General features: G+C 46.6%; 1 protein-coding gene across 2 annotated transcripts; it reads right to left on the bottom strand.

Moving 5' to 3' along the window:
• Nucleotides 1-7,683: 7,683 nt before the first annotated feature.
• SIK1 (salt inducible kinase 1) lies at nt 7,684-21,281 on the bottom strand. 2 transcript variants are annotated; one of them, XM_086879614.1, is made up of 14 exons: nt 21,137-21,281; nt 20,573-20,777; nt 19,645-19,761; nt 16,957-17,020; nt 16,597-16,758; nt 16,181-16,305; nt 15,943-16,066; nt 14,812-15,035; nt 14,429-14,578; nt 13,711-13,833; nt 13,233-13,458; nt 12,274-12,549; nt 11,550-11,781; nt 7,684-10,765 (listed from the first exon to the last, which is right to left on the bottom strand). In XM_086879614.1, exons 2-14 carry the CDS (start codon nt 20,723-20,725, stop codon nt 10,339-10,341), a joined length of 2,403 nt encoding a protein of 800 aa, XP_086735740.1. In that variant the 5' UTR covers nt 20,726-20,777; nt 21,137-21,281; the 3' UTR covers nt 7,684-10,338. The 2 variants fall into 2 exon arrangements, with proteins under 2 accessions (XP_086735740.1, XP_086735739.1); XM_086879613.1 differs by having other exon boundaries at nt 20,909-21,147.
• Between the last annotated feature and the right edge of the window lie 192 nt (nt 21,282-21,473).

The following is a 21,473-nucleotide window of genomic DNA, read 5'->3' on the forward strand; positions in this document are numbered from 1 at the left end:
ATTATTAAAAAAACTGGGGTCATTTTGGTTTATAATAATGAATAATGCACATAATTCACCTGCTAGATGTTAATACTCTTAGTATCAACTTCATCCCTTCAAGGATTTCAATTCTCAAAGAAACCTTCTCACATGGGTAAAATATCAGGATGAGGAAGCAGGGACCTGGTTCCCAGGAGGTGGGAGAGTAAGCATGAGACATTCTCTTCCTTATTGCCTGTAAAATGAAGCTCTCATTCATACCTATACATGTACATGCCTGCACACTACTGCTGGTGGCTCAGACAAAAGTCAGGGTTCAAACCCACCAAAAACTTCTCGAAACTCCCATTCCCACTCTCCTTCAACTCTCCAGGGAAGAGGGATGGAGTGCCCCACTTCAAGCCTTTCTGTGCTCTGTGTAACCACAATTCAGCACCACTCCTACCCTCCATCCATCCCTGGCTACAAACAGCTGCCCATCACCCTCCAGCAAAGAACATCCATCCGTCCTGCCTGTGGTTCCCCCTCCCATCACCCACCCCAGGAAAAGTTTCCCTCGTTGTTAGTGAGTCTCAAAAAGCTTTATTAGCCCCTCATTACCTGGCAGGACTGACAATAAGCAATAACCAACAAGTCATTTAGGCAAAGAAAGAGCTCCTGAGAGTGCCATTATTAATTCTGGGTATATTATTTTGTGTGGTACTGAGAAATGGCACTGATTCAGGCTCTGAACACAAGTCAGGGAGCTCAAAGCACTCCAGGGACCCACGTATTCAGGCACACAGTCATGGATGTACATGTGCATTCCCACTCCCGGTGATGCCTATCAGCCAGGGGAAAGGAGGTGAGTTAGTCTGTACTGCTCTGGGCACATCTACAGCCAGAGTCACACCTGATCCCTCACCTTGTCCTGCCAGACACCAGCTCTGAGCAGCATTCTGCAGTGGCAGCTCTCCTGTTCCCCTGCCACAGCCCCCTCCTGCACCAGGACACAAACACCCCTTTTCTCAATCATCAAAAACTCAGCCCTTCCCTTCACTGCACCTGAGGGAACATCAAAGCTTCAGCAAATGCTTAAAAAACAGTTCAGAAGCCCTTTGGAATTGCACCCCTAACCTGCCTGGGTGAGCCCACTCCAAAATTCCTCCCTGTATGCAATTTTAAGAGCCCCAACCCTTTCAGAAGGCAATCCCTTCTAGACCAGTCATCTGCTTGGCCCCAGGGGTGAGATGAAGGAATATGAGTTTGGGGAGCTCTCCCTGGCTCCTGCTCCAGCACAGCCCCTGCTGCTGGCACATGAAGCACATGAGGATGTCAGGAGGAACACAAAGAGAGGGAAGGAGCCAAGTCCTATTTCAATGATGCAACTGGGCTTGAGTAGGCAAGGGAGTGACTGGGATGGTCTGGACACGCAAGGTCTTCTGCAGAGAGCAATTAGGAGCTGCTGTGATTTCCTCATCAGCTCTGGTAACGGCTGGCGTGACAGGGGAAAAAACTGGTAACACTGGAAGCTTTTATCCTTTTAGCTACTCCAGCAAACAACATGCACCTGAAAGTATGATCTCAGAGATCACAAACTCAGGTGAAAGCGAGCTCAGTTCACAGGCAAGACTTGGTGGTGGCTCATCAGCCTTGCTGCAATCAGCTCCAAAGCAGCCTAAGCCCTGGACAATGTGCTGGTCACCAGGAAAAATCCAAATAAAAACACACAGTAGGCAAAAAAAACCCCAACCTGTGGTCTGCCCATGTGGCTGTGACATGTAGTGCAGGCATCCATGGCAGCTGGAATCCAGCAGCCAGCTAAACCAGTGGGAGAGGTACTCCTGGGGTGCCTGGCTCTTGCTCTGCTGCATGAATTGAGGTGTAAGGGCACATCCTGCCCTGAGGAACTGGTTAATCCTGCTGGCTCGAGGGCTGAGTGCAGCCAGTGACTTGATTGCATTTACAGTGTTAGGCCAGTTATTGAATCCAATTAGTAGGGTCCTGCCTGCACAGAAGTGGATTTACCTGGAGACCAGGAGGGTGGTTGTGGGCTTGTGAGACAGAATCTGTGCCGAAGAACAAGCAGGCATTGCTAGACCCCTGTGTCTGCTACCTGGAGCTGGGATAAAGTGGATTTTGCAGTGTGTGACTAACCCCAAAATGTGCCAAGGTGGGCCTCTGTGCAGCAACATGACTCACTTCCTTTTGAGGACAAATTTCCCCCCATTCCCACAGGTCCAGCAGCATGAACAAACTTGTAGCCTGGTCACACCAACACCTCCATCACAGGGCCCCCTCCTGCTGCCTGGGACATCCCAGCATCTCCCACCTCTTGTGCCACTGATGGCAGGGGGCTGGGGTAGAAGAGACACCAGCACTGAATGCACCAAAACTGTCCAGAGAGCTCCTTTCCACAAACAAGAGGCATGAGGAGGGAACCAGGATTCCAGTTTCCCTCCTGCTACTCTGACATTCATCTTCCCAGGCTGAAACACAGCATCTCCCTCCTTTTCTCTGGACAGCACAGCTCCCACCACACACTGGGCTGCTGAATGGGGTCTCCTTCCCAACAAGAAGGAGGCAACTTCTCTGCTCCTCACCCCTCCTGTGGGAACACAACCCATGGGGCCACATCCTCTGGATGCCTGCAACTCATCGTGTCTGACTTTGGAGGTTGGCAACAGAGATCTGAGTAATTAAGAACCAAAGCTGCATTTCTGTGTCAAAGTCATTATGAAGACATCGCTGTAGCCTTTTAAAACCATCTTAACTCAACTAATCCATAGGGAAGGCTTTGCTCCCTCTGGGACAGAGAGACTCCCAAAATTCAAAGTGCACAAAGAGTTTTTAACCTCCCTAGCCCAAAATTAAGACAGATATCCCAGTTTTTCTTAGACATACCAGTAAAGGGAAATCAGCAATGGTCATATAAATAACTGTCTAATCTGTCCAGCATTGCAGTCAGTTTGGTGGCTCTGTGTTCTCGTTCTCCTTGTGCTCACTTTTCATGAGCAGAGAGCAGAAATGTTCATGGAAAATGGTTTTCAGAGGCGTGTGCATAACTGTTCCTGGAAATCTAATTTTACATGTTCAATAAAATCATCTGCTACCAAACAAGAGTTAAACAGGAAAAACCCATGAAGACACTTAGCTGACCACTGCACAATTACCTTCACTGGGTCCAAAGAACAGAAAGTGTGAATGTATCCCAGCAAATGTACGAGTAATATTGTTAGGCAACCAGGAAAAAGCAGCTAAAATAAAATGATTAATGACTTCTTTTTTTTTTTTTTTTTCCTAATGTGGTGTGAACAGGAAGGTTTAAAGCTCAGTTTTTGCAAGATGTTTCTTGCAGGAGCAGATCTGTTTGGAAATCCAGCAGATGCCTGGAAATAATGGCTGTGAGAAGCCCTAAATACTCATCCACCTATCAAGAGTGTAGACAAGCTCACCAAATGATAACATCTTGTTACCTTACCAGGAAATGGGGAAGAAATTATCAGCAAGATTAGGCAAAAGAAAAGGTATTTAGCTAAAATTTCTGAAATCCCTTCCAGCTCTTGACTAAGATATTTTTCTCATCACAGAATAAACCAAGGACTGTTAAAAAAACACAGTTGCCCAGGGTAGCGGAAAGGGATGTAAGACAGAAGCACTAAAAAAGCACCCCGGCATGATACAGGAAAAGCTCCATCAAAAATAATGAATCTAAATTCATTGCCTCAATGGCTGAAGAAACAAAGGATGAGATTGTCTGGCTCTGGACGTCGGAGCCTTAATGTGCTGCTAATAATGTTTATATCATAAAGCAGCGGCGCTGCATTAGCTTTGATTTAGCAACGCCAGTTTACATCAGCTGAGGAAGCCATCTGTAAATTCAGCTCCACAAATGTAAATACAATGAGGGAAGAAAGGCTTGGTCATCCCTGGAGGACATAAGAAGGGGGCTGCTGGGCTGACCTGGGCACTCCCCAGTGCCCACCCTGCTGTCACGGCTTTGTCACCTGTCCGAGGTGCAAAAGGGACGTGTGGTCTGTGTGGCTCAGCCTCTGGCTGTGCAGACAATCCATCCAGTCCTGGCAGTTCTGCTTGACTTCACTCCAGCTGTGCCCCACTCCAGCTGCACAGGGTACAAGCCTCAGAAACTCTCCAGAACTCCAAGTGCCAGTAGAAGAGATTTTCGGATAAAACTGTACAAGTGATATTAACAGATTGCTGGGACCAGACGGTTTCACTCAAGAGCTCTGAGGGAACTCAGACTTGAAATTGCTGACCTATTCAGTACAATACCACAGCAGCTGTTGAAATGGCGAGGCACCACAGGAATGGAAGGTGGCAAATGTTACATTCATTCTTACAAAGGGCCTTTAGAGGTCATCCAGAAACCTGTGGGCTGGGAAGCTGGGCAAGGCAAATTGACAGAAAGCATAACAAAAAGCAGGATAGCTGAAAGTGTGATAGAATGGGAAAGAGCAAAGTTTGTTGAGTGAGAGCTCAGGCATTGCAAATCCATTCGTGTCAAGACCTGGGCAATTTGACGTATTTGTAAAAGATCCAGCTGCAACCAGGTGGAGAGTAATCTCAGAAAACTGAATGGCAGGTTGATGAAATAACCTATGAAACTCACTAGCAGCAAGCAAAAAGTGAGGACTGTGAGAAACACCAACCCAAGTCATACTAAGACCATCAGGGGCACTAAATTAACATCAGGCAGGAAGGAAACCTCAGTCAGTGAGTTTGCTGAAAATTCCAGCTTATTCCTCAACAGGTGTTAACAATGCAAAAAACCAAAGAGCCTTAGGAATGATTACAGAATTAAAAGAGAGTGAGAATGTCTCCTTCTAGGAACCCTGCCTCAAACATGGGATGTCCACCAAGGAAGACATAGAACAATCCATGAAGACATAGAAGAAAAGAGAACTACAGCAGAGTCCTATTTCTTGGGCCCCCTCAGCTGAGAAGGGATTGAGAGAGATCCTGACAACTCAACATAGAAACGTGAGCAGGAGACCATTATTTGTGCCTGTTGTCACAAGGGAAAGGCAGCACAACCCAAACTATTGGGCTGGAGGTGTAATACCAAGAAAAGGAAGTACTTCTTTCACACAATGCATAATTGAATTATGACACTTGTCACAGGATGCTGTGAAGATCAGAATTAGAAAAGAATTCCAAAAGGGGTTAGCCAAATTCTTGGAGGCTTGACCCATCTGCAGCTGTTAAACGCAATGACCCAAATAATGACCCAAATGCCAGTCAAAAATTCCCTTAACCACAGTCTGCTCTCTACTGAGCTGGTAATACCACAAAGGCATTGTGCTATGCTTGCTCTGTCCTTACACCCTTTACCTCACAGTCTGCTGCTGGAATGAGCTGACCAATTAGCTGGACCTTTGCTCAGAGCCACTATCACTGCATAAGACATATTACACATGACATAAGATGTTTACTAAGAAATTGGTATTTATTGCAGGTGATGGTCACCTTGCATGGAAGTTTTGTCTCTGGCAAATGCTAATATCTGATACCTTGGGAGAAGGGCGTTTCTGTCCTAAAATATCTATCATGCCACTGGCAGTCTGTACCAAGGACCTGCTCCTTCCTGATCTCCCACAGCTGCTCTGCTAAATCCATAAACCATGACAGTGGATTACCTTTATCATTGATTTAACTGTCACCACTAAAAGTAGTTAGCAGTCTTGAAATAAGCCAGCAAGCACATTTGGAGCAACGTCCTCCCGAGGCACATATTTCCTTTTATCAGCCTTAAATTAATTCTCCTTCATTGCATGACGTGTGCCTTATTCTCACTTTGCAGGATGAGTAAAAAGGAAGCACAGATCACTTTCCATCTCCTGCACCATAATTTCGTTCACTCAACTGCTCTCCCTTCTGCCGCTTCCCCCTTCCAGCTGAGCGGCCAGGATTACACAACCATGGCTTTTGCCATCAGGGATTCCTCTCCTCGCCGAGGTGTGGCTGCTGTGCTGGGCACAATGAAGGAGAAGGTCGAGGGGATGAGTTATGGATGGCCTGCAGGGGGAGAGGGGCAGGTGAAAATCCCTTGCTGCCATGGCTGGACCACACTGGCACCAGAGTTCTCGGCTGGGGTCTGAGCTCAGCCTGCTCAGTGCAAAAACAGCCTGTGTTTTTCACTACTACCAGTCTGGCATCTCCTGCCAGCTCTAGGCATTTCCTTTCTGAAGAAAAAAACAACCAAGGTTTGATCATTCACTTCTGGGGTTGTGCTAAACTTGCCAGCATCTGTTCCATCTGAACGGCGGGGGAAAAACACCAGTCCTGGACGGGGAGAGAAGGAAAGGTACCAAGTTGTAATGTGAGAAATGAAAGCAAGAAAAACAGCATCTTGAGAGATGTTAAAGACGAAAACAAGGGCTGTGAACAGGAGCAGAGACAGATTTCAGAGGAAAGAAGGAAGACAGTGACTAAAGCACCAAGAGTGAAAACTGTATACACATGGAAACTGAATCCAGACTCCCAGGGTTTCTTTGTATTTGTTTTTCCTACCATTTCACAGAAATCATGATGCTGGCGGGATCCCTCTATACCCAAGGGTCAGTGATGTCAATGAAAGTTGGTGGAGCTGCACTGATTTGTATCCATTAAGAAGCAACTTTCTCACATTTCTCAGAATTACTGAAGTTTAAAATAATGCCCTGAGAACCCAGCTGAAAACAACAGTTAGGATTATCCTTATGTCAGGTCACACTGAAACCAAATTAAAGATTATTTAAAATGTGTCCCTTATTTTTTAAGAGTTGCAAAATTCCTAACTTTGGATGGTCACATTGAAAACACAACCCTGGAGAAAAGTGCATGACACTTTTCTACCAGTTCAGGAGCCACAGCAGATGCACAAAGAGCTCTACAGATTCCAGCTCAGCAAACAACTACTTTAATAAGCAAAATAAGTAAATATAATCTTTGTTTCCCCCCAAGCTTCTGTTTAACTTCTTGGATTTACTGTGCCATCAGTCTTCTTCAAAATATGATGGGTGGATTTTAAAATACAAACTTTAGGAAAGAAGAGAACAGAAAAAAAAATGGTTGATCCTTAATTTTTTTTAAAAAAACACCCATGTTTGTTGTTTGGTTTGGGGTTTTTTTTGTTTGTTGTTTTTTGGGGTTTTTTTTCTGAGTGTTTGTCAGGTCAAGCTAAAGCTCGTCAATATTTAGGGGTCCCTTTGCAGGCAAAACCCCTCCTTGCTCTCATTGTGACTGCACAAGATGAATGCAAAGCCTTTTCAGTATTTTTTTAACTCTCAAGTTCTATTTTACAAGACACAATCCACTGTCCCCTGTGAATCCCTCCCTCCCCCTCCTTCCTTTGCTCTCTTTCAGTAGCTGCCCTAATCTGGCTGTGGCTGTGTCAGCTGAAGGTGACACGGAGGGAGGAGGGGGTGCCCATCTGGTGACACTCCACCACGCCAGGCCATCCTCACTGCCCGGACCTCTGCTCCTGCTGCATTTCATAACCCGATTACCACAGTCTTGGGTTAAATTCAGACAGATTGCCTACCAGCAAAAGGCTCAATATCCCATTATCAGATTTGTGAGCCCGCCATCCCTCTTCATTTAGGATGTAATAGAAAGTGTCAGTAATGTCCTATGGACTTTGGCTTGAAAATGAGTCTTGACTATGCAAGTCATAAATGCACTGGGTGAAGATACTCCACAGAATCACATGTGGGACAACAATTTTAAAACATTTTTTATTTAAATATTAAATAAAACACATCAACTAATCATTTTGGTGTACACCTCTCATTTTAACATAAGAAATAAAATGATTGTTCAGTCATGATAAAAAATAAACTATACATCTCAATTAAACCAGTCATGTAGTGTCTTTAAATACCCTATTGCATTGCAGTCTGCAGAACAGCACTGTCAAGATATCTACAAAAAAAACCCAGACTTTTTAAAATGACCTCTTCTGCTCCAGCAATAATTCCAAAGAGGTTCTACAGCAATTGGAAAAGAAAAAAAAAAAAAAAACTATGAAAGTAAAGTGCTTGTCATTGCTCAGGACAGGAAACAAAAGAATCTGTGGCCTTTAGATCCATGGCATTAAACTAAACACAAACTGAGGAGGAAGTTCTGTGGTTTAAGTACGTGTGCTACCCCTTACAAAACTGAAGGCCAAGTTGCTGCTTTGTGACAAGCTGGATTCTTCTTGCCCTCCTCTCCAGCCATCTCCATGCAATCTCTTTTTTTGGGTTGGGTTTTTTGGGGGGTTGGTTGTTTGTTTTCTTCTAAACCCACACTACAAATGAGCATGAGACTTTGGTGTTTTCTCTGCTGCAAGGCACCACTCATTAACAGGAGTTCAACTCGAGCAATTTTCTGTCACTTTGAAGCTTCCAGATCTTGGAGCAGCAGTGGCAAGCTGGAGATGCACCGATACAGAGACACAGATACAACACACAGATAAAGAGGTTGTTTATGGAGAGCCACAGACAGAGCCACGTGACATCTTCAACTCTTTCTACCCCCACCAATTAACCTGGTCAATCTTTGGCTTTTTTCTTTTTTTTTGTGTTTTTTCTTAAAAAAACAAAACAACAAACAACTAAACAAACCAAACAAGAAAAGAAAAAGAAAACCCAAAAAAAAACCCCAGAACAGGTCTCTATATTATTTGCAAATGTGTAATACTGCAGGCTGCACGAAGCCAAGGTAACTTGAAGGCACCCTGTGTCACACTAGGGAGATGGGTCCTTGAAGCATTTAGCCAGAACGCAGCTACGCTCTGACACTCGGATGGCAGCTCCCAGCCAAGCTGTCTCACTGTCTGCTCACCTGCTTCCAAAGTCTGCATGCACTCCCCAGCTCATGTCTGGAGGAGCACAGCCTGTCCTCCCCTTTATACCTCAGCACAACCCCTATTGACAGCAACAGAAGTCATGGTCTGCCTCAGGAGGGGAGTTGGGGTTTATACCAGAAACACAACAGAAGCATGTTACAAAATATAAAAAATAACTAGTGTTATATAGTTTTCTGCTTCCTATTTATATACATATACAGCATTAAAAACCATACGAAAAACACCTATCTAATGCAAAACCTTGTTTTGCTAATATGCCAAAAAACAAACCAACCAAAAACAAACACCCAAAGATTGTGCTGTTTTACTCACTTTTAATACAGTTTTGTTCAGAAAAAGCTGTACTCTGTTAGAGTAGAATTCTGTTCTAGCCTATTCCTTTTGTCTTTGTCAGTATATAATTATAACCTCAATATTGCACATTTCCCCAAGAGTCAGTTCTGTTTGGACCCTGATAATGAAATGCATAAAAACATAATTAGCAGCGGAAATAACAATGTGCAGCACTAAGAAATACCCCTCAGGCAACTTTGTAGGCAACCTCCAGGAGGGCTTTTTAGAAAGAAAACCCTTCCCATTACCCCACAGGTGCTGCTGCTTCCCCTCCTCAGTGCCTCGGCAAGAATATGAACAAACTTAAGAGTTTATAAAAAGATTCCTAAAGATTACCCAGACCAACAAAATATAGGCATGTGTGCACCTGTGTGTATGTACACACACACACCACTCCCAAACATCCCTGCAAAAGACCAGGCATTATGCAATTTAAATCCTGATTATCAAGGGACACATTTCCAATAGTTACTGCTTCTGTACTAATTAGAGGGGCTTGCTGAGCTTTTCCAGCTGATGTATCAAGCAAGAAGTTCACAGTTTTCATTTAAAGTATGTGTATCTGGGAGGTGTGGAATGGGGATGTTGGTTCCTTTAAATAAAATGAGTGTTAACAGGAGGGAAAAGGAAAAACAACAAATGGCAATGCTTCCATTTTTGTCTCCTATGAATGCATAATGCTGCATGCCACTGGTTTTCTGTTTATTTTTTTTTAAAAGAGGTAATCATCTTCACAAACCCATAAATGAATATTGTGAAAAAGGGAGGCTCTGGTCCCTTCTTTGAAAAGCCTCTCCCTGCTGTGTCACCACTTCTGACAGCTGCTAATCTTGCATAACAGCAGAGCTGTATTGGTCTGACTTGAGTACAGTACCGAAGAGTTCTTCCCCAACCACATCCCTCCCTGCCCCCACAAATGCCCCACCCATCTGCCCCATCATTATTTTTTCCTTTTAAAAAAAAAAAAAAAAAAAATTCAGTTTCTATTCGTATTTGTTCAGTGCAAGAATAGTAGAAGCAAAAAGACATACATATTGCTTGTTTCAGTCCTACAAAGTTGCCAGCTTTCTGAGCCAGACAGCATCTTCACATACTTCAAAATTTATTGCTTCTGAGAGTCACTCGTCCCCACGCCGCCAGCCAGCCACGGAACAGAGGTGAAAGTTCCCCGCAACGAGAGCGGCCCGAAGCTCTCACTTGACCAGCACAAACTTCCCCAGCTGGCTGGAAGTCAGGTCCTCCATCTCACAGTCCCCGTGCTGCAGGGTGACGGCGTCGTAGCTCGGGGACGGCGCGGAGAAGCTCTGCTGCTGGGAGAAGGTGGCGGCGAGCGGGGGGACGCTGCTGCTGCTGCTGATGTACAGGTGAGTGTCCAGGAGGTGAGCGGCCGACGACACCGGGGACACGCTCACACCGAAGAAATGAGGTTGGAGCAGCTGGCTGCTGCCAGCAAAGGCCAGCTCAAACGAGTTCTCTCTTTGCAGCTCCGACAGCAGAATGGAGTTGGAGGCTTTGCAGGTACCTGGCCCGTCAGAGGAGGGGATGCTGCTTGCTGCGGGTGTCTGGGAAGTCTGGGGACAAGCTGTTTGGAGTAGTTGGTGATGCTGGAACTGGAGCATTCTGAACAAAATCCAAGGGGGAAGAGGTTAATTTGCACTGCTAGGATAATTTCATGTTCTTTTCCCTCCGATCTTGCCCCTAACCTTGACTATAATTTTCCCCTTTGTTTCCTTCTCTCTATCAAACCTCTCCTTACCCCAGCCAGTACAATCAGAGCAAGCTGCCCATGCCAGGCTTTCCCTCATTCAGGGAATGGATAGAGGGCAACTATCACAACCAAGTTTATCTGGTCATGATTTGGCCACCTAATAATAGATGTTCTAGAGACAATGTGTGCAGATAAACCGGAAGCTCAATTTTCCATCTTGCTTCTATGGGAATGAAGAGGTGCCACCACACATGACATTTGAGGCCACTGGAACTGTGCCTCCTTTGTGGGCTGTAACTTTTCCAAATTACAAGGTCTCACTTCCTTGCCATGGGAAAATTACAGGAGGAGGCAGAGGAGGAAAGAAATCATTCCCAAAACTAACAAAGAAAAACACAGCTTGCAGTAGGGAGAAGCAATGTTTTCCCCCACACTACCAAACTGCTTCTCAATTCAGCAACCTCCAGATATTTGAACATAGAGATTTTTGAGTGGAATTGCACGTCCTGTGTTACATGTGCCAGGGCAGGAAACCACAGAAGAAGCCAAGCAGTTTACCCACTGCCACACAGCAAAGATGGAGGACAGGAACCCCCAGTGACCAAACCCCCAACCTCTTTTGCTGTGTTTACCCGTCTTTGCTTACCCTTAACCCAAAGGAAACCCAATGAAAAGACACCAAAGCTCCTCCCTCACCTCTGCTGCTGCAGCACCTCCTCCAGGAGGCTTCTCCCCTCTCTGCTGCTCCCGCTGCTGCTGTACATGCAGGTGTTGGGCTGTGTGTGCTGGAAAGGGCTCATGGCACTCCTTGCTGCCCGAGAGGAGGAGGACTGACACACCTGCCGAGCAAAGCCTTTGATTTTATTCAAGCCGAGAAACCCTTTGGCTCGAGCGTTCTTCCGCAGCTGCTGCCTAAAAGCCTTCAAGCCTGTGGGACACGAGGAAAAGAAATGCACTTTAATCCTCCACAGCGTTTGCCTACAGTACAGATCAGCCTTTCTGGGCACTGCCTTCCTGGGTGTGAGAACTGGGCTGGAAGAGACTCCAGTTCACCCTCTGCCTGCTGGTCAGAGCAGGATTTAGGTAATGGAACAGGGACTGGGACAAGCAGGAAAAGCCAGAGAGAAATCATGACGTTGTGCACCCCATATTTTAGGAGGAAGGTGGAGCCTGCCATCCCACTCACGGCAGCAGAAATATCTCCATGGGCAGGCTGAATCAGTGTCTGAGAACCTTTCCTCCAGGCACCTTCTCCAGGGCATCCCACCCTGCCTCAGGGCCCATGAACACAAGAAGCAAAATATCCAAGTGTCCAGCCTCAGTGCAATACTACGGACAGCAAGCCTCCCTGCACCCTACCCTTTCCCAGTAGCTCTTGGGAGGGTGCAATTCCTCATCAACAGAGCCAGGAAGACATTACCTTGAGTTAATGAGGTATCAGATGCTCGCCTTCCTTCTTGGAAGCTGACAGGCAGCAGAGAAGCACCTCCCATGCAGCCCTGGGCTTGTAACACGGGAGCGTCAGACTGGGAAGCGAGGAAAGGCGACGTCATCCTCGCCGTGGCCGGGCTCCCCGTCATTACTTGACCTGCCAAACAGCTGCTCAGGGCCACTGAGCTGTCATTTGAAGATGAAGTAAGGCAGCTGTCTGAGCTAGTTCCCTCTGTGGGGCTGGTAGAGGAGGAAATGACTATACCTATGGAGGGGAAGGAAGGAGAGAAAGAACATTCCCAAGATGAGTACAGAAAGGAACAAACATGACATCAGAGCCTTCTGCCCACCTACACTGGCACTAATAAACAGCCTCAAGATGGAGAGGTGTCCAGCAACTCTTCTTGTCCCAGGGCTTGACTCCAGCAAGGGGTCATCAACAAATAACCTCAGTTTGGGCTCCTGTCCAGCTGGCAGGGCTTGGCCAGCATCACCAGGCTGTGCTGGATCAGGCACACAGCGTTACTTTAGCACAACCAGGACGATTGTTTTGTGAACGGTTGTGCTTATTTAGTTGGCTCACAGGGTCTGGGTATGTACCAAACACAATCAGTGAGGTGTTTTTTGTCAAATTCGGGCACTTTCCCCACCCCCAGTACAACAGCAGAAGCAAGCAGACCAGGTTAGTGTCCTCCCTGTGAGCATGCTCTCCTCTGAAGAGATCTAGGTGAAATACAGCAGCACACTTCTCTTCCCTAAGGGCCCTGCTTATCTGTAGGGAGACAGAACTGGGGAGGGCAGAGTACAAGCCTCTTTTCTAGACTTTCCTACCCCAGTCAAGGTAGTAAAATCAGCACACTCTCCCTCAGCATTTGGGCTCTATGGCACTCCTTCTCTGCTCTTTTCCTCTACCTACAGACACCCTTCATCTCTCCCAGACTTACTTACATGGAGGGACGTGCTGATAGAAATGGGTGGTCACTTCAGCCAGGGTGTGCCTCCTGCTGGTGTTGCTAGGGATGCAGATGGGGTGGTCATATGCCTTAATTTCATCTTCCAGCTCCTTCTCTTGCCTCACTTCCTCACTGATGGTGGTTTCCAGCAGGCTGTTCGGGGAGATGGAGCGGTTCCGGAAGAGCCCGTTGAAGTTGGTATCCACAGGGAAGAACACAGGCTGGAAAACATGCCAGATCACAGACTTCAGGGCCTTTTCCTTATTTCTGCACTGCCTTTTAATACTCTCCACAATTCTGTGGCATGTCTTCAGAAGGAATATTGTTTGAGGGGGTATGTGACGCTATGCCCAAATGCCAAACAAAACATAGGAGGAAGAGAATAAAAGCCACAAGCCCAATTGTTGTGGATTGGCAGAACAGTGAAAAAAAAAAATAAAAAAGCAACACAGAGTTTAGCTGGGAACACCAACCTGTAGTGGATTGCTTATGTCACAGTCCATTTCTGCCTGCAAGGATGGCTGAATCAGGCTCTGAGGTTGCTGGTAAAGCAGAGATGATCGCAGGGTTTCACTAGTGAGACTGTCCTGAGGCATCTAGAGAGAGAGCGATGCACAGAAGCCATCACACACACTGCAGTTCCACGTGACTTTTCAGATACTGGAGAGTCACAGAATTTCAGAGCCACCTTCCCTGCAAGCTTTCTCCTCATGCTTTCTATGAAAATGAACAAAGCTAATCCATCAATGCCAACACAAACACAGAACTCCTCCTCACAAGTTAGGCAATTTAACTGGAAGTGCAATTTGCAAAGGCACCCAAACCACACTTTAAAGGGGGTGGGGGCGAAGAAAATAATAAAAATGTCAGAAAAACACATTAAGTGACTCATAGAGTACTTCTGAGGAACCTACAGGATATGCAACAAAGAAGCATAACCAAGCCATGCCTAAAAGGGCAGATTTCCATGAGAAGTCTAATCCTGTGGCTCATTATTGACCTGCACTGGAGGCAGACTATTCTTTGGACCATGACCTGCGGTCACTTCCTAGGAAACAGGGCATTAATATTCACTCAGCCTCCTGCTGAAGAACAGCAGGCTGTGTCCTGTCAGAGGGCACCACTGTCAGAACTGGTTTTCAGAAGCCTGGCAGTTACATGGGAAGCAGATGCAAAGGTGCCTCTCCTCACCTCAGCGTTGGTGATCTCGGAGCTCCTGGGCCGCGGCTGCCGGCCGGCTGCCGGCCGAGCCGACACCTGGCTGCTCCGGTACTCCTTGAGGCGCTCCAGGAGCAGGTAATAAATCGCAGCAAAATGGTTGTAGCTGCTGTTCTGCAGAGACTGGAAGACAATGGAAGGGCCTTTTAGAGTTACAGGTAACTGGGGATGTAAGCAGCCAAAACTCATCACCTAAGGGCTCAGAGTAGCACAGTTAAAAAACCAAGCAAAATCCAGAAGGGCAGTGAAGATTTTATGCTGTGACACCAGATCAAGGCCAGTCACTGAATGACCCATGACTGCACCACTGGCACTCTGCTGGTCACTGAAGATGTATCTAAAGGGCAAGGACTCACCTCTACGGTCCTCTGCCTGTCGATGCCAAGGGTCTGCATGATCCCAAGGACCTGCTCGTTGTAGTCACCCAGGTTGGAGTTGTAATTTTGCATGGAGAAGGACAAGGACTGCTGCTGCTGAAGGGAGAGGTCAGCCTGCATCCACTTGTGCTGCTTGATCTGGGAGATGGTTATCCGCTTGGTTGGGTCCACAACCAGCATCCGTCGGATTAGTGTTTCACAGTCTGCGTGGCAAAGACAAACTCATGAGCAAGGGGCAAAAAAAACCAGCTCAGCCCCAGGTCACTGCTCTGAGCACTTCCCAGCAGCAGTGTAAGATGCCTATGAAGACATGAATTAAAGGTTTGGGAGCAGCTGATGCCTGATCTGACTATCAGATATTCCAGACAGCACGAGAGATGCCCACACACATATCACAGAAACAACATCTCACTAGAAGAAATGAAGCTGTACTGGATACCAGGTGGCCTTGCACCTTGTGCAAGAGCTGGAATGGCATTACATCCACATAAAATAGGTCAGAATATAGTATAGAACCCCATCACATACAGGTTCCTGGTCTTACACTGATTATTTACTTATAACCAGGAAATAGAGCTGTTCATGGCTGTAACTGATAAACTTCAGACTTCAGCAGATAATCTCCACGTGACGACAGAGGCACGTTCATTTGGTTTTGAAACCAAATCAGAGAGAGGTGATAACACTCTTCAGTTTCATGTTTCTCATCAGAAACTGTTGGAGTTCTCACACTGCTAAGTCCCACTATTCCTGCTCCCCTTGGCAGCACAGCCACACTGGAATACACCCCTTCTGCATAGCTAAAATAACTTATGAGAACTACACCTATGTCAGCATTGCAGGCTAGTCTCATTAAAATCCTGTTTTCTCTTTTCTGAGCGATTATTTCTCCAGCTAGGGAGTCAAGTATTTCTGTAACCCATAGGGATATTCCAAGAAAGGAAACTGCAGCCTTTTAGATGCACCACAAAGCAGATCCCAGAAAAGAAAATGTCTTCTGCCCTACAGAAACTACTGGGTACATAAAAACAAAATAATTGCCAGCTGCAATCCAGACAGCTACTCCTTTATAGCACCTGTTCTAACATCAAGGAGCTGAAAAAAAAGCACCTTCGGACATGAAGTACGGGATGCGGAACCGCCCCTCCAGCACTCTTTGCCTCAGAGTTGGTAAATTGGGTCCATCAAAAGGCAGAGAACCGCAGACAAGGACGTACAGAACCACCCCAAGGCTCTGCCAAGAGAAAACAGCACAGCACATGAGTGACTCCAGGAAAAACAATGGGTTTGAAGGCCCACAGACCCTCACAAAGTGTGAAACGCAGTTTCTGAGGAGTAGCAAGCTCACCCATATATCAAGGTGAGGTCCTTCGTATTCCTTGCCTTCGAAAACTTCTGGAGCTGCATAGGGTGGGCTTCCACACCAAGTGGAGAGGGGCTCTCCCGACTTGTAGAAGTTTCCAAAGCCAAAGTCTGAAATAAAAGTGAAAATCTGGGGTAAGACAACAACACTCAACCACATACTAATATTTCAGAAGCAGCAGAAAATGGAGAGAAAGGAACAGATGTGTTGCTTTGTTTTCTGCCCATTCATTTAAGCTCTTCCCTTCTGTTCACAAAATCTGTTCTGAGAAATATCTGTAACTATCATTTTATTTTCACTTACACCAACACAAATACATTTATAGGATCATCCTAGGGAAACCCAATGCCTAAGCAACATGCCTGACGTTCTTTATAAAGCGACCTCCTATTTCCTGTTACCTGCTAATTTGATATTCATGTTAGCATCCAGCAGGAGGTTCTCTGTTTTGAGATCCCTGTGCACGATGTGGTGGCTGTGACAATATTCCACTGCTGAGAGAATCTGCCAGAATTTCTTCCGTGCTTCGCTCTCGCTCAGGTGCCCGTTGGAGGTCAGGTGATCTGTGAGACAAATTCACAGAGGATTTAGAAACACCCCAAGCAAATTTTTCATAATCCTGCAGGTGCTGCACTTGCTGTTTGACAGCTGGCAACAGAAGACCCTGGGTTTTTAATTAGAATATATCTGTTACTCAGGAATGACAAAATAAAGCCATGGTTTCTAAATCTAAGGAACTGAGGGCTCAATCAGAGACTTACCAAACATTTCACCATTCTTTGCAAACTCAGTAACAATGTACAGCATATCCTTTGTCTCCATAACCTGTGAAGACACAAGAGGACACAATTAAAAAAAAAAAAAAAAAAAAGCAAAAAAAAGCAGAGCTTTATAGTTCAATTTGTTTTTCTATGTGAATTCTCAAACATATCCGTTCAAATTTATATTTGCTGCAGCAGCTGGCAGTAAAAGCATCTAATTTTGCACCACAGAGTTCTTTCCAAGCAAACTGATAATGAAAAACATAACAAATCAAGGCTTATGTGCCTACATTGTACAATGGCTTCCCAGGCCATTGTTCTCACCATTACCAAGCTACCTAATCTCTGTAAGAGAGCAGATGAGTGTTTAGATAATTTCATATGCTCCTCTTTTGTTAACATATGCATATATAGATTTACAATTAAAGTGACATATTTTGAACATGCAAAGAAACTCAAAAGTTTATCCAAAGTTGTTTCAAGGCTAGTGGGGGTTCAGATCAGCAGAGACAGCTGCAAGCTGGACAAAGCAAGAAGTGGCATCAGATCCCCTGCTCCTGTCTAGAGTTGGCTGGGACATGGGGAGCCTCCTGTGCAAGTGATAACAGGCTGCTGTTTGTGCAACAGCACTGCTTGATGCACATCAACAACTGTCAATATATTGCCTATCAATCTAGTATCACCTTGCTTTGATATTTCGCAAGATTTTCCTTTGCAGGAAAACAGAAAAGAATAATTAAAATCCAAATGGTGAATGAGAGATGCTGAGCGTTTCCAAGCTCGTCTTCAGTTGCCACAGCACACCTTTGAAATGTTGCATTTCAGATTTCAGAATACAACATTTCCCTGGAAACACTTCCCTCTCAAGGGGCAGATACTTTGTTTTGGAAGCAGGAGGCTCACAACAAGTTAACAATCCAGAAAGCCTCAAATCTACTTCAAAGGCTGTAACTTCCAGGCTCCCAACACGTAACCTTTTTCAAAGACTCTTGTCCTCCCCTCGCTACAAGTACACACAGACGCAAAATGAAAATAAACAAACAAGGAGCAAAGGAAGAGAGGTTCCCAGTTTAAAAAACTGAAGGAAAGTGTTCTGGGAAAGTTGCCAGCTGGATGAAATTAAGACGCGGTGCTGAAACTAAAACAATGATGAAATAATACAAGAACACACACCCTACGTTGGTATGTCATCTAATTCCATCCCTGCTTCTCAGCCTCTACCAAACAGGTAAAGCATCAGTTACAACAACAAAGAAAAGAAAACTTCACTGAAAAGAAATTATGGTCCCCTACCAACGTCATTTGCTGCATCAAGTGAAGTGGTTCAACGAGATGGAATTTAACCTGCTTTTCTAAATGCTCTGAAACAGTATTTTCACCCACATCATTCCACTGAAATGAACTCAACCGAACTGTTAGCATGTTTCTGTATGTCCTATACTGCCCCATGGGCAACCCTGACGTCAGCTGTTAACACAGAATCATTTTTGTTATGATGGGTAACACTATAAATACAAACACTTCATGTGTGTCAAGGTCTTTTAAAAGAATGCCTTGCCTAAGCACCTGCCTTACTGGCTCTTCAGCCTTAGATGGTAATTATAATTAAACTTTTTTTTTTTTTTTTCCTTTAAGCTAACAAGCCCAGCAGTAAGATCACAGCTGATAATAGTGTTTACTACTGCACACAGACTTTCAGACCTGCTGCTTCATCCATCTCCACCTTTCTCCCCTCTGCCCTTTTAGACAGGTCCAGAGAGACTGATACCTCTGCCCTGCTCATGGCAGGGGCTTGCACCAGGTGACCTTTAAAGGTCCCTTCCAACCCAAACTGTTCCGTCACCTTAAATCCACACGGCATTATTTAAATGATTAAGAGGAACTTATACCAAAGGCTACTTAGAGCTAACATTTAGAATTTGCAAAGCAGTCCTTGCTCACAAGACAAATGTGATCCTGCTTTCTGCACAACACATTCATTTGTTCCTACAGTTAAAAAGATTTGTCAGTGCAGAAACTGAACAAATCTAAATCAAAATTCATGTTGTGAAACTCTGCAGGGGAAAGATACTTAAAATTCACTTTCAAAACTACACAAACTGCAAAAAAAAGAACCAAACAGGTCATTTTTGACATATTCTAAGAGACCAACATTTTCCACCTTTTCCTTTTTCACTAATCTAATTCTTTGATTAAATTTCCACTTAGACTTTCTACTTAAGATTAATTTGGTTTAATTGTTGGTGATTTTAAATCCCTTCCGCTTAAGGCAAACTCAACTTTAGTGCTTCCTTCTCTACCACCCAACGTGAGTTTAAGTCTTCCTCTTATCTAAAGCACGTAAGAAGTTCCAGTCCTCTAAACTGGGAAAAGGAGAGGAGATAGGAAAGGCAAGTTAATCACAGAAGTTCAGATAACCCGTTCCTCAGTCTGAAACAAACATCAGCCTGCTTGCAACTGCAAATTTTACAGTGCACTTTGTCAAAAAGCTGTCTAATGTACCAGAACCTTGTTCAAAAAACGAAGAATGACTTTGAAGAAACACAGTTTATTTCAAACGTTTTTCAAGAAGCATTTCAGTATTTCAATATGCAATCTCTCTGCAAATATTAGATTTAAAAATGACATGCCAGAAAAGATCATGAGCATATTTTATCTACGTGCTGCACTTCAAAGCTGGACTCTTACCTGATATAGCTTGATAATGTGGGGATGATTCAAAAGCTTCATTATCTGAACTTCTCTGTAAATCTTCTCCAGATTGCTTGGGTCTAACCTTGTTTTGTCTATTATTTTTATTGCAACCTGCAAATTTAAATAATAACAAAACAACCCCAGGTATTACAAAACAGGTACCCTCACTGTTAAGATATCCTAAAAAAAAAAAAAGACAAAAAAAAAAGACACACCCCCGTACAAACACACCACTCACAAAATCCAAGTAAAGTAGCTTTTAAAGTAGCTTTTAAAGCACAGACTTGACAAAGCTGATTCTGTTTTTCTGAACCGCACAGAATTCACAGCACAGAACGTTTTCGTTTTTCTTTTCTACGTCAAAGGATTACACGTAAGGTAGCGGACAGAACTGCAGAAATTAGCACTGGACAGGATTCCGTAAATCTTTTAATCCGTCCCATGCCAGTGAAAAACAGATCCTTGTAACAGCCTATCTCTTACTGTAGTGACTGAGACGACTCTGACATGCACCAGAAATATAAATACGGCTGCACGCCAAGGAAAAAAATTATTTCTGCAAATAAGACCCCAGGTCCTTTGTTCTTGAAAAGCACGGAATGAAAAAAAAACAACAAAACAAACCAAGAAACAAAAATCCGAAACGTCTGAAGTCTTCAAGAGATCCTTGATTTGCAGGGCGTTTTTAGCGAACTGAGAGAAACTCAACGAAGCTACGGTAACACTCAGAGCCGCGGGAGCCGGGCTGGGAATTTTTGCCCGTATTCTGGCCGAGTTTTGAATTCCACCCAGCGGGAAAAGTCTCGGTCCCCGCCGAGCGCGGCATCTCCGCGGCCGTGCCGAGGCAGCAGCGCCCGCGGGGCCCGGCGGAGCCGCCGCGCTCCCTCCCCGCGCCCCGACGGCGCCGGCCCCTCGCACCCACCTGCGTTTTGGTCACCCTGTGCCGGGCCAGCTTGACCACGGCGAAGTTGCCTTTCCCCAGGGTCCTCTCGATGTCGTAGAAGCCGACTCGCAGGGGCCGCTGCTGGCCGTGCGCGGCCGCGGGCGCCGAGGCGAACTCCGACATGATCACCATGGCTCAGGCGGGGGGCGGGCAGCGCCTCAGGACGGGAACATCCGAGCGGCACCTGCACGGACACGGCCCCGCAGCGCCCGTCAGCCGCGCTCCGCTCCGCCGGCCCTGCCCGCCCCGCCGCCGGCCCCGCTCCCCCCGCGGCCCCGCGGAGCCCGGCGGAGCGGCCGTCGAGCCGCCTCGTACCTGGCGGGCGGAGCGCGGTGTGCGCGCAGGGCCGTGCGGGCCGTGCGGGCCGTGCGGGCTGTGCGGGCTGTGCGGGCTGTGCGGGCCGGGACGGCGAGTGCGGCGGGGCGAGCGCGCAGCGGGGGGCAGGCGGCACCACGCGGGATGTCCCGGCCCCCCGCCCTGCCCGCCCCTCGCCTCCATCCGCGCACCGCCCGCCCTCCCCGCCCGCCTCTTCCCCCCGCCCACCGCCGAAAGCCGAGACGGGCCCATTGACGTCACTTTGACGCCAGCGAGACGCGCGCCCGGGCGCGGGGCTGAAGGGGAGCGGAGACACCGGGACGTTGCCAGGGAACGGGCGGCGCTGACGCGGGCGCTGATGGAGCCGTCGCCCGGGAGACCCGGGGGGGCGGTGACGTCAGGGCGGAGGGAGGCAGGGATGGAGGGGGGCTCGGGGGGTCTCCTGCCCACCCCCCGGCCCGGCCCGGCCCGCCCTCCCGGCGGGGTCGCTCCCCGGAGCGGCGGCGGCTCCCGACGGGGCGTCCCCGCGGCGCGGGGATGTCGCGACTGCGGCACCGCCCCGGCG

The sequence above is a fragment of the Cyanistes caeruleus genome, chromosome 3, assembly GCF_971803275.1.
Source record: "Cyanistes caeruleus chromosome 3, bCyaCae1.hap1.1, whole genome shotgun sequence".
NCBI classification, from domain to species: domain Eukaryota; kingdom Metazoa; phylum Chordata; class Aves; order Passeriformes; family Paridae; genus Cyanistes; species Cyanistes caeruleus.

Excerpts from the sequence above, each read along its gene's own strand:
- SIK1 (XM_086879614.1), bottom strand. The coding sequence starts at position 20,725 with ATGGTGATCATGTCGGAGTTCGCCTCGGCGCCCGCGGCCGCGCACGGC. Across the intron at positions 16,067-16,180 it reads GACCTCACCTTGATATATGG|AGCCTTGGGGTGGTTCTGTA; the intron begins GTGAGCTTGCTA and ends TTCTCTTGGCAG. Across the intron at positions 11,782-12,273 it reads TGATACCTCATTAACTCAAG|GCTTGAAGGCTTTTAGGCAG; the intron begins GTAATGTCTTCC and ends CGTGTCCCACAG.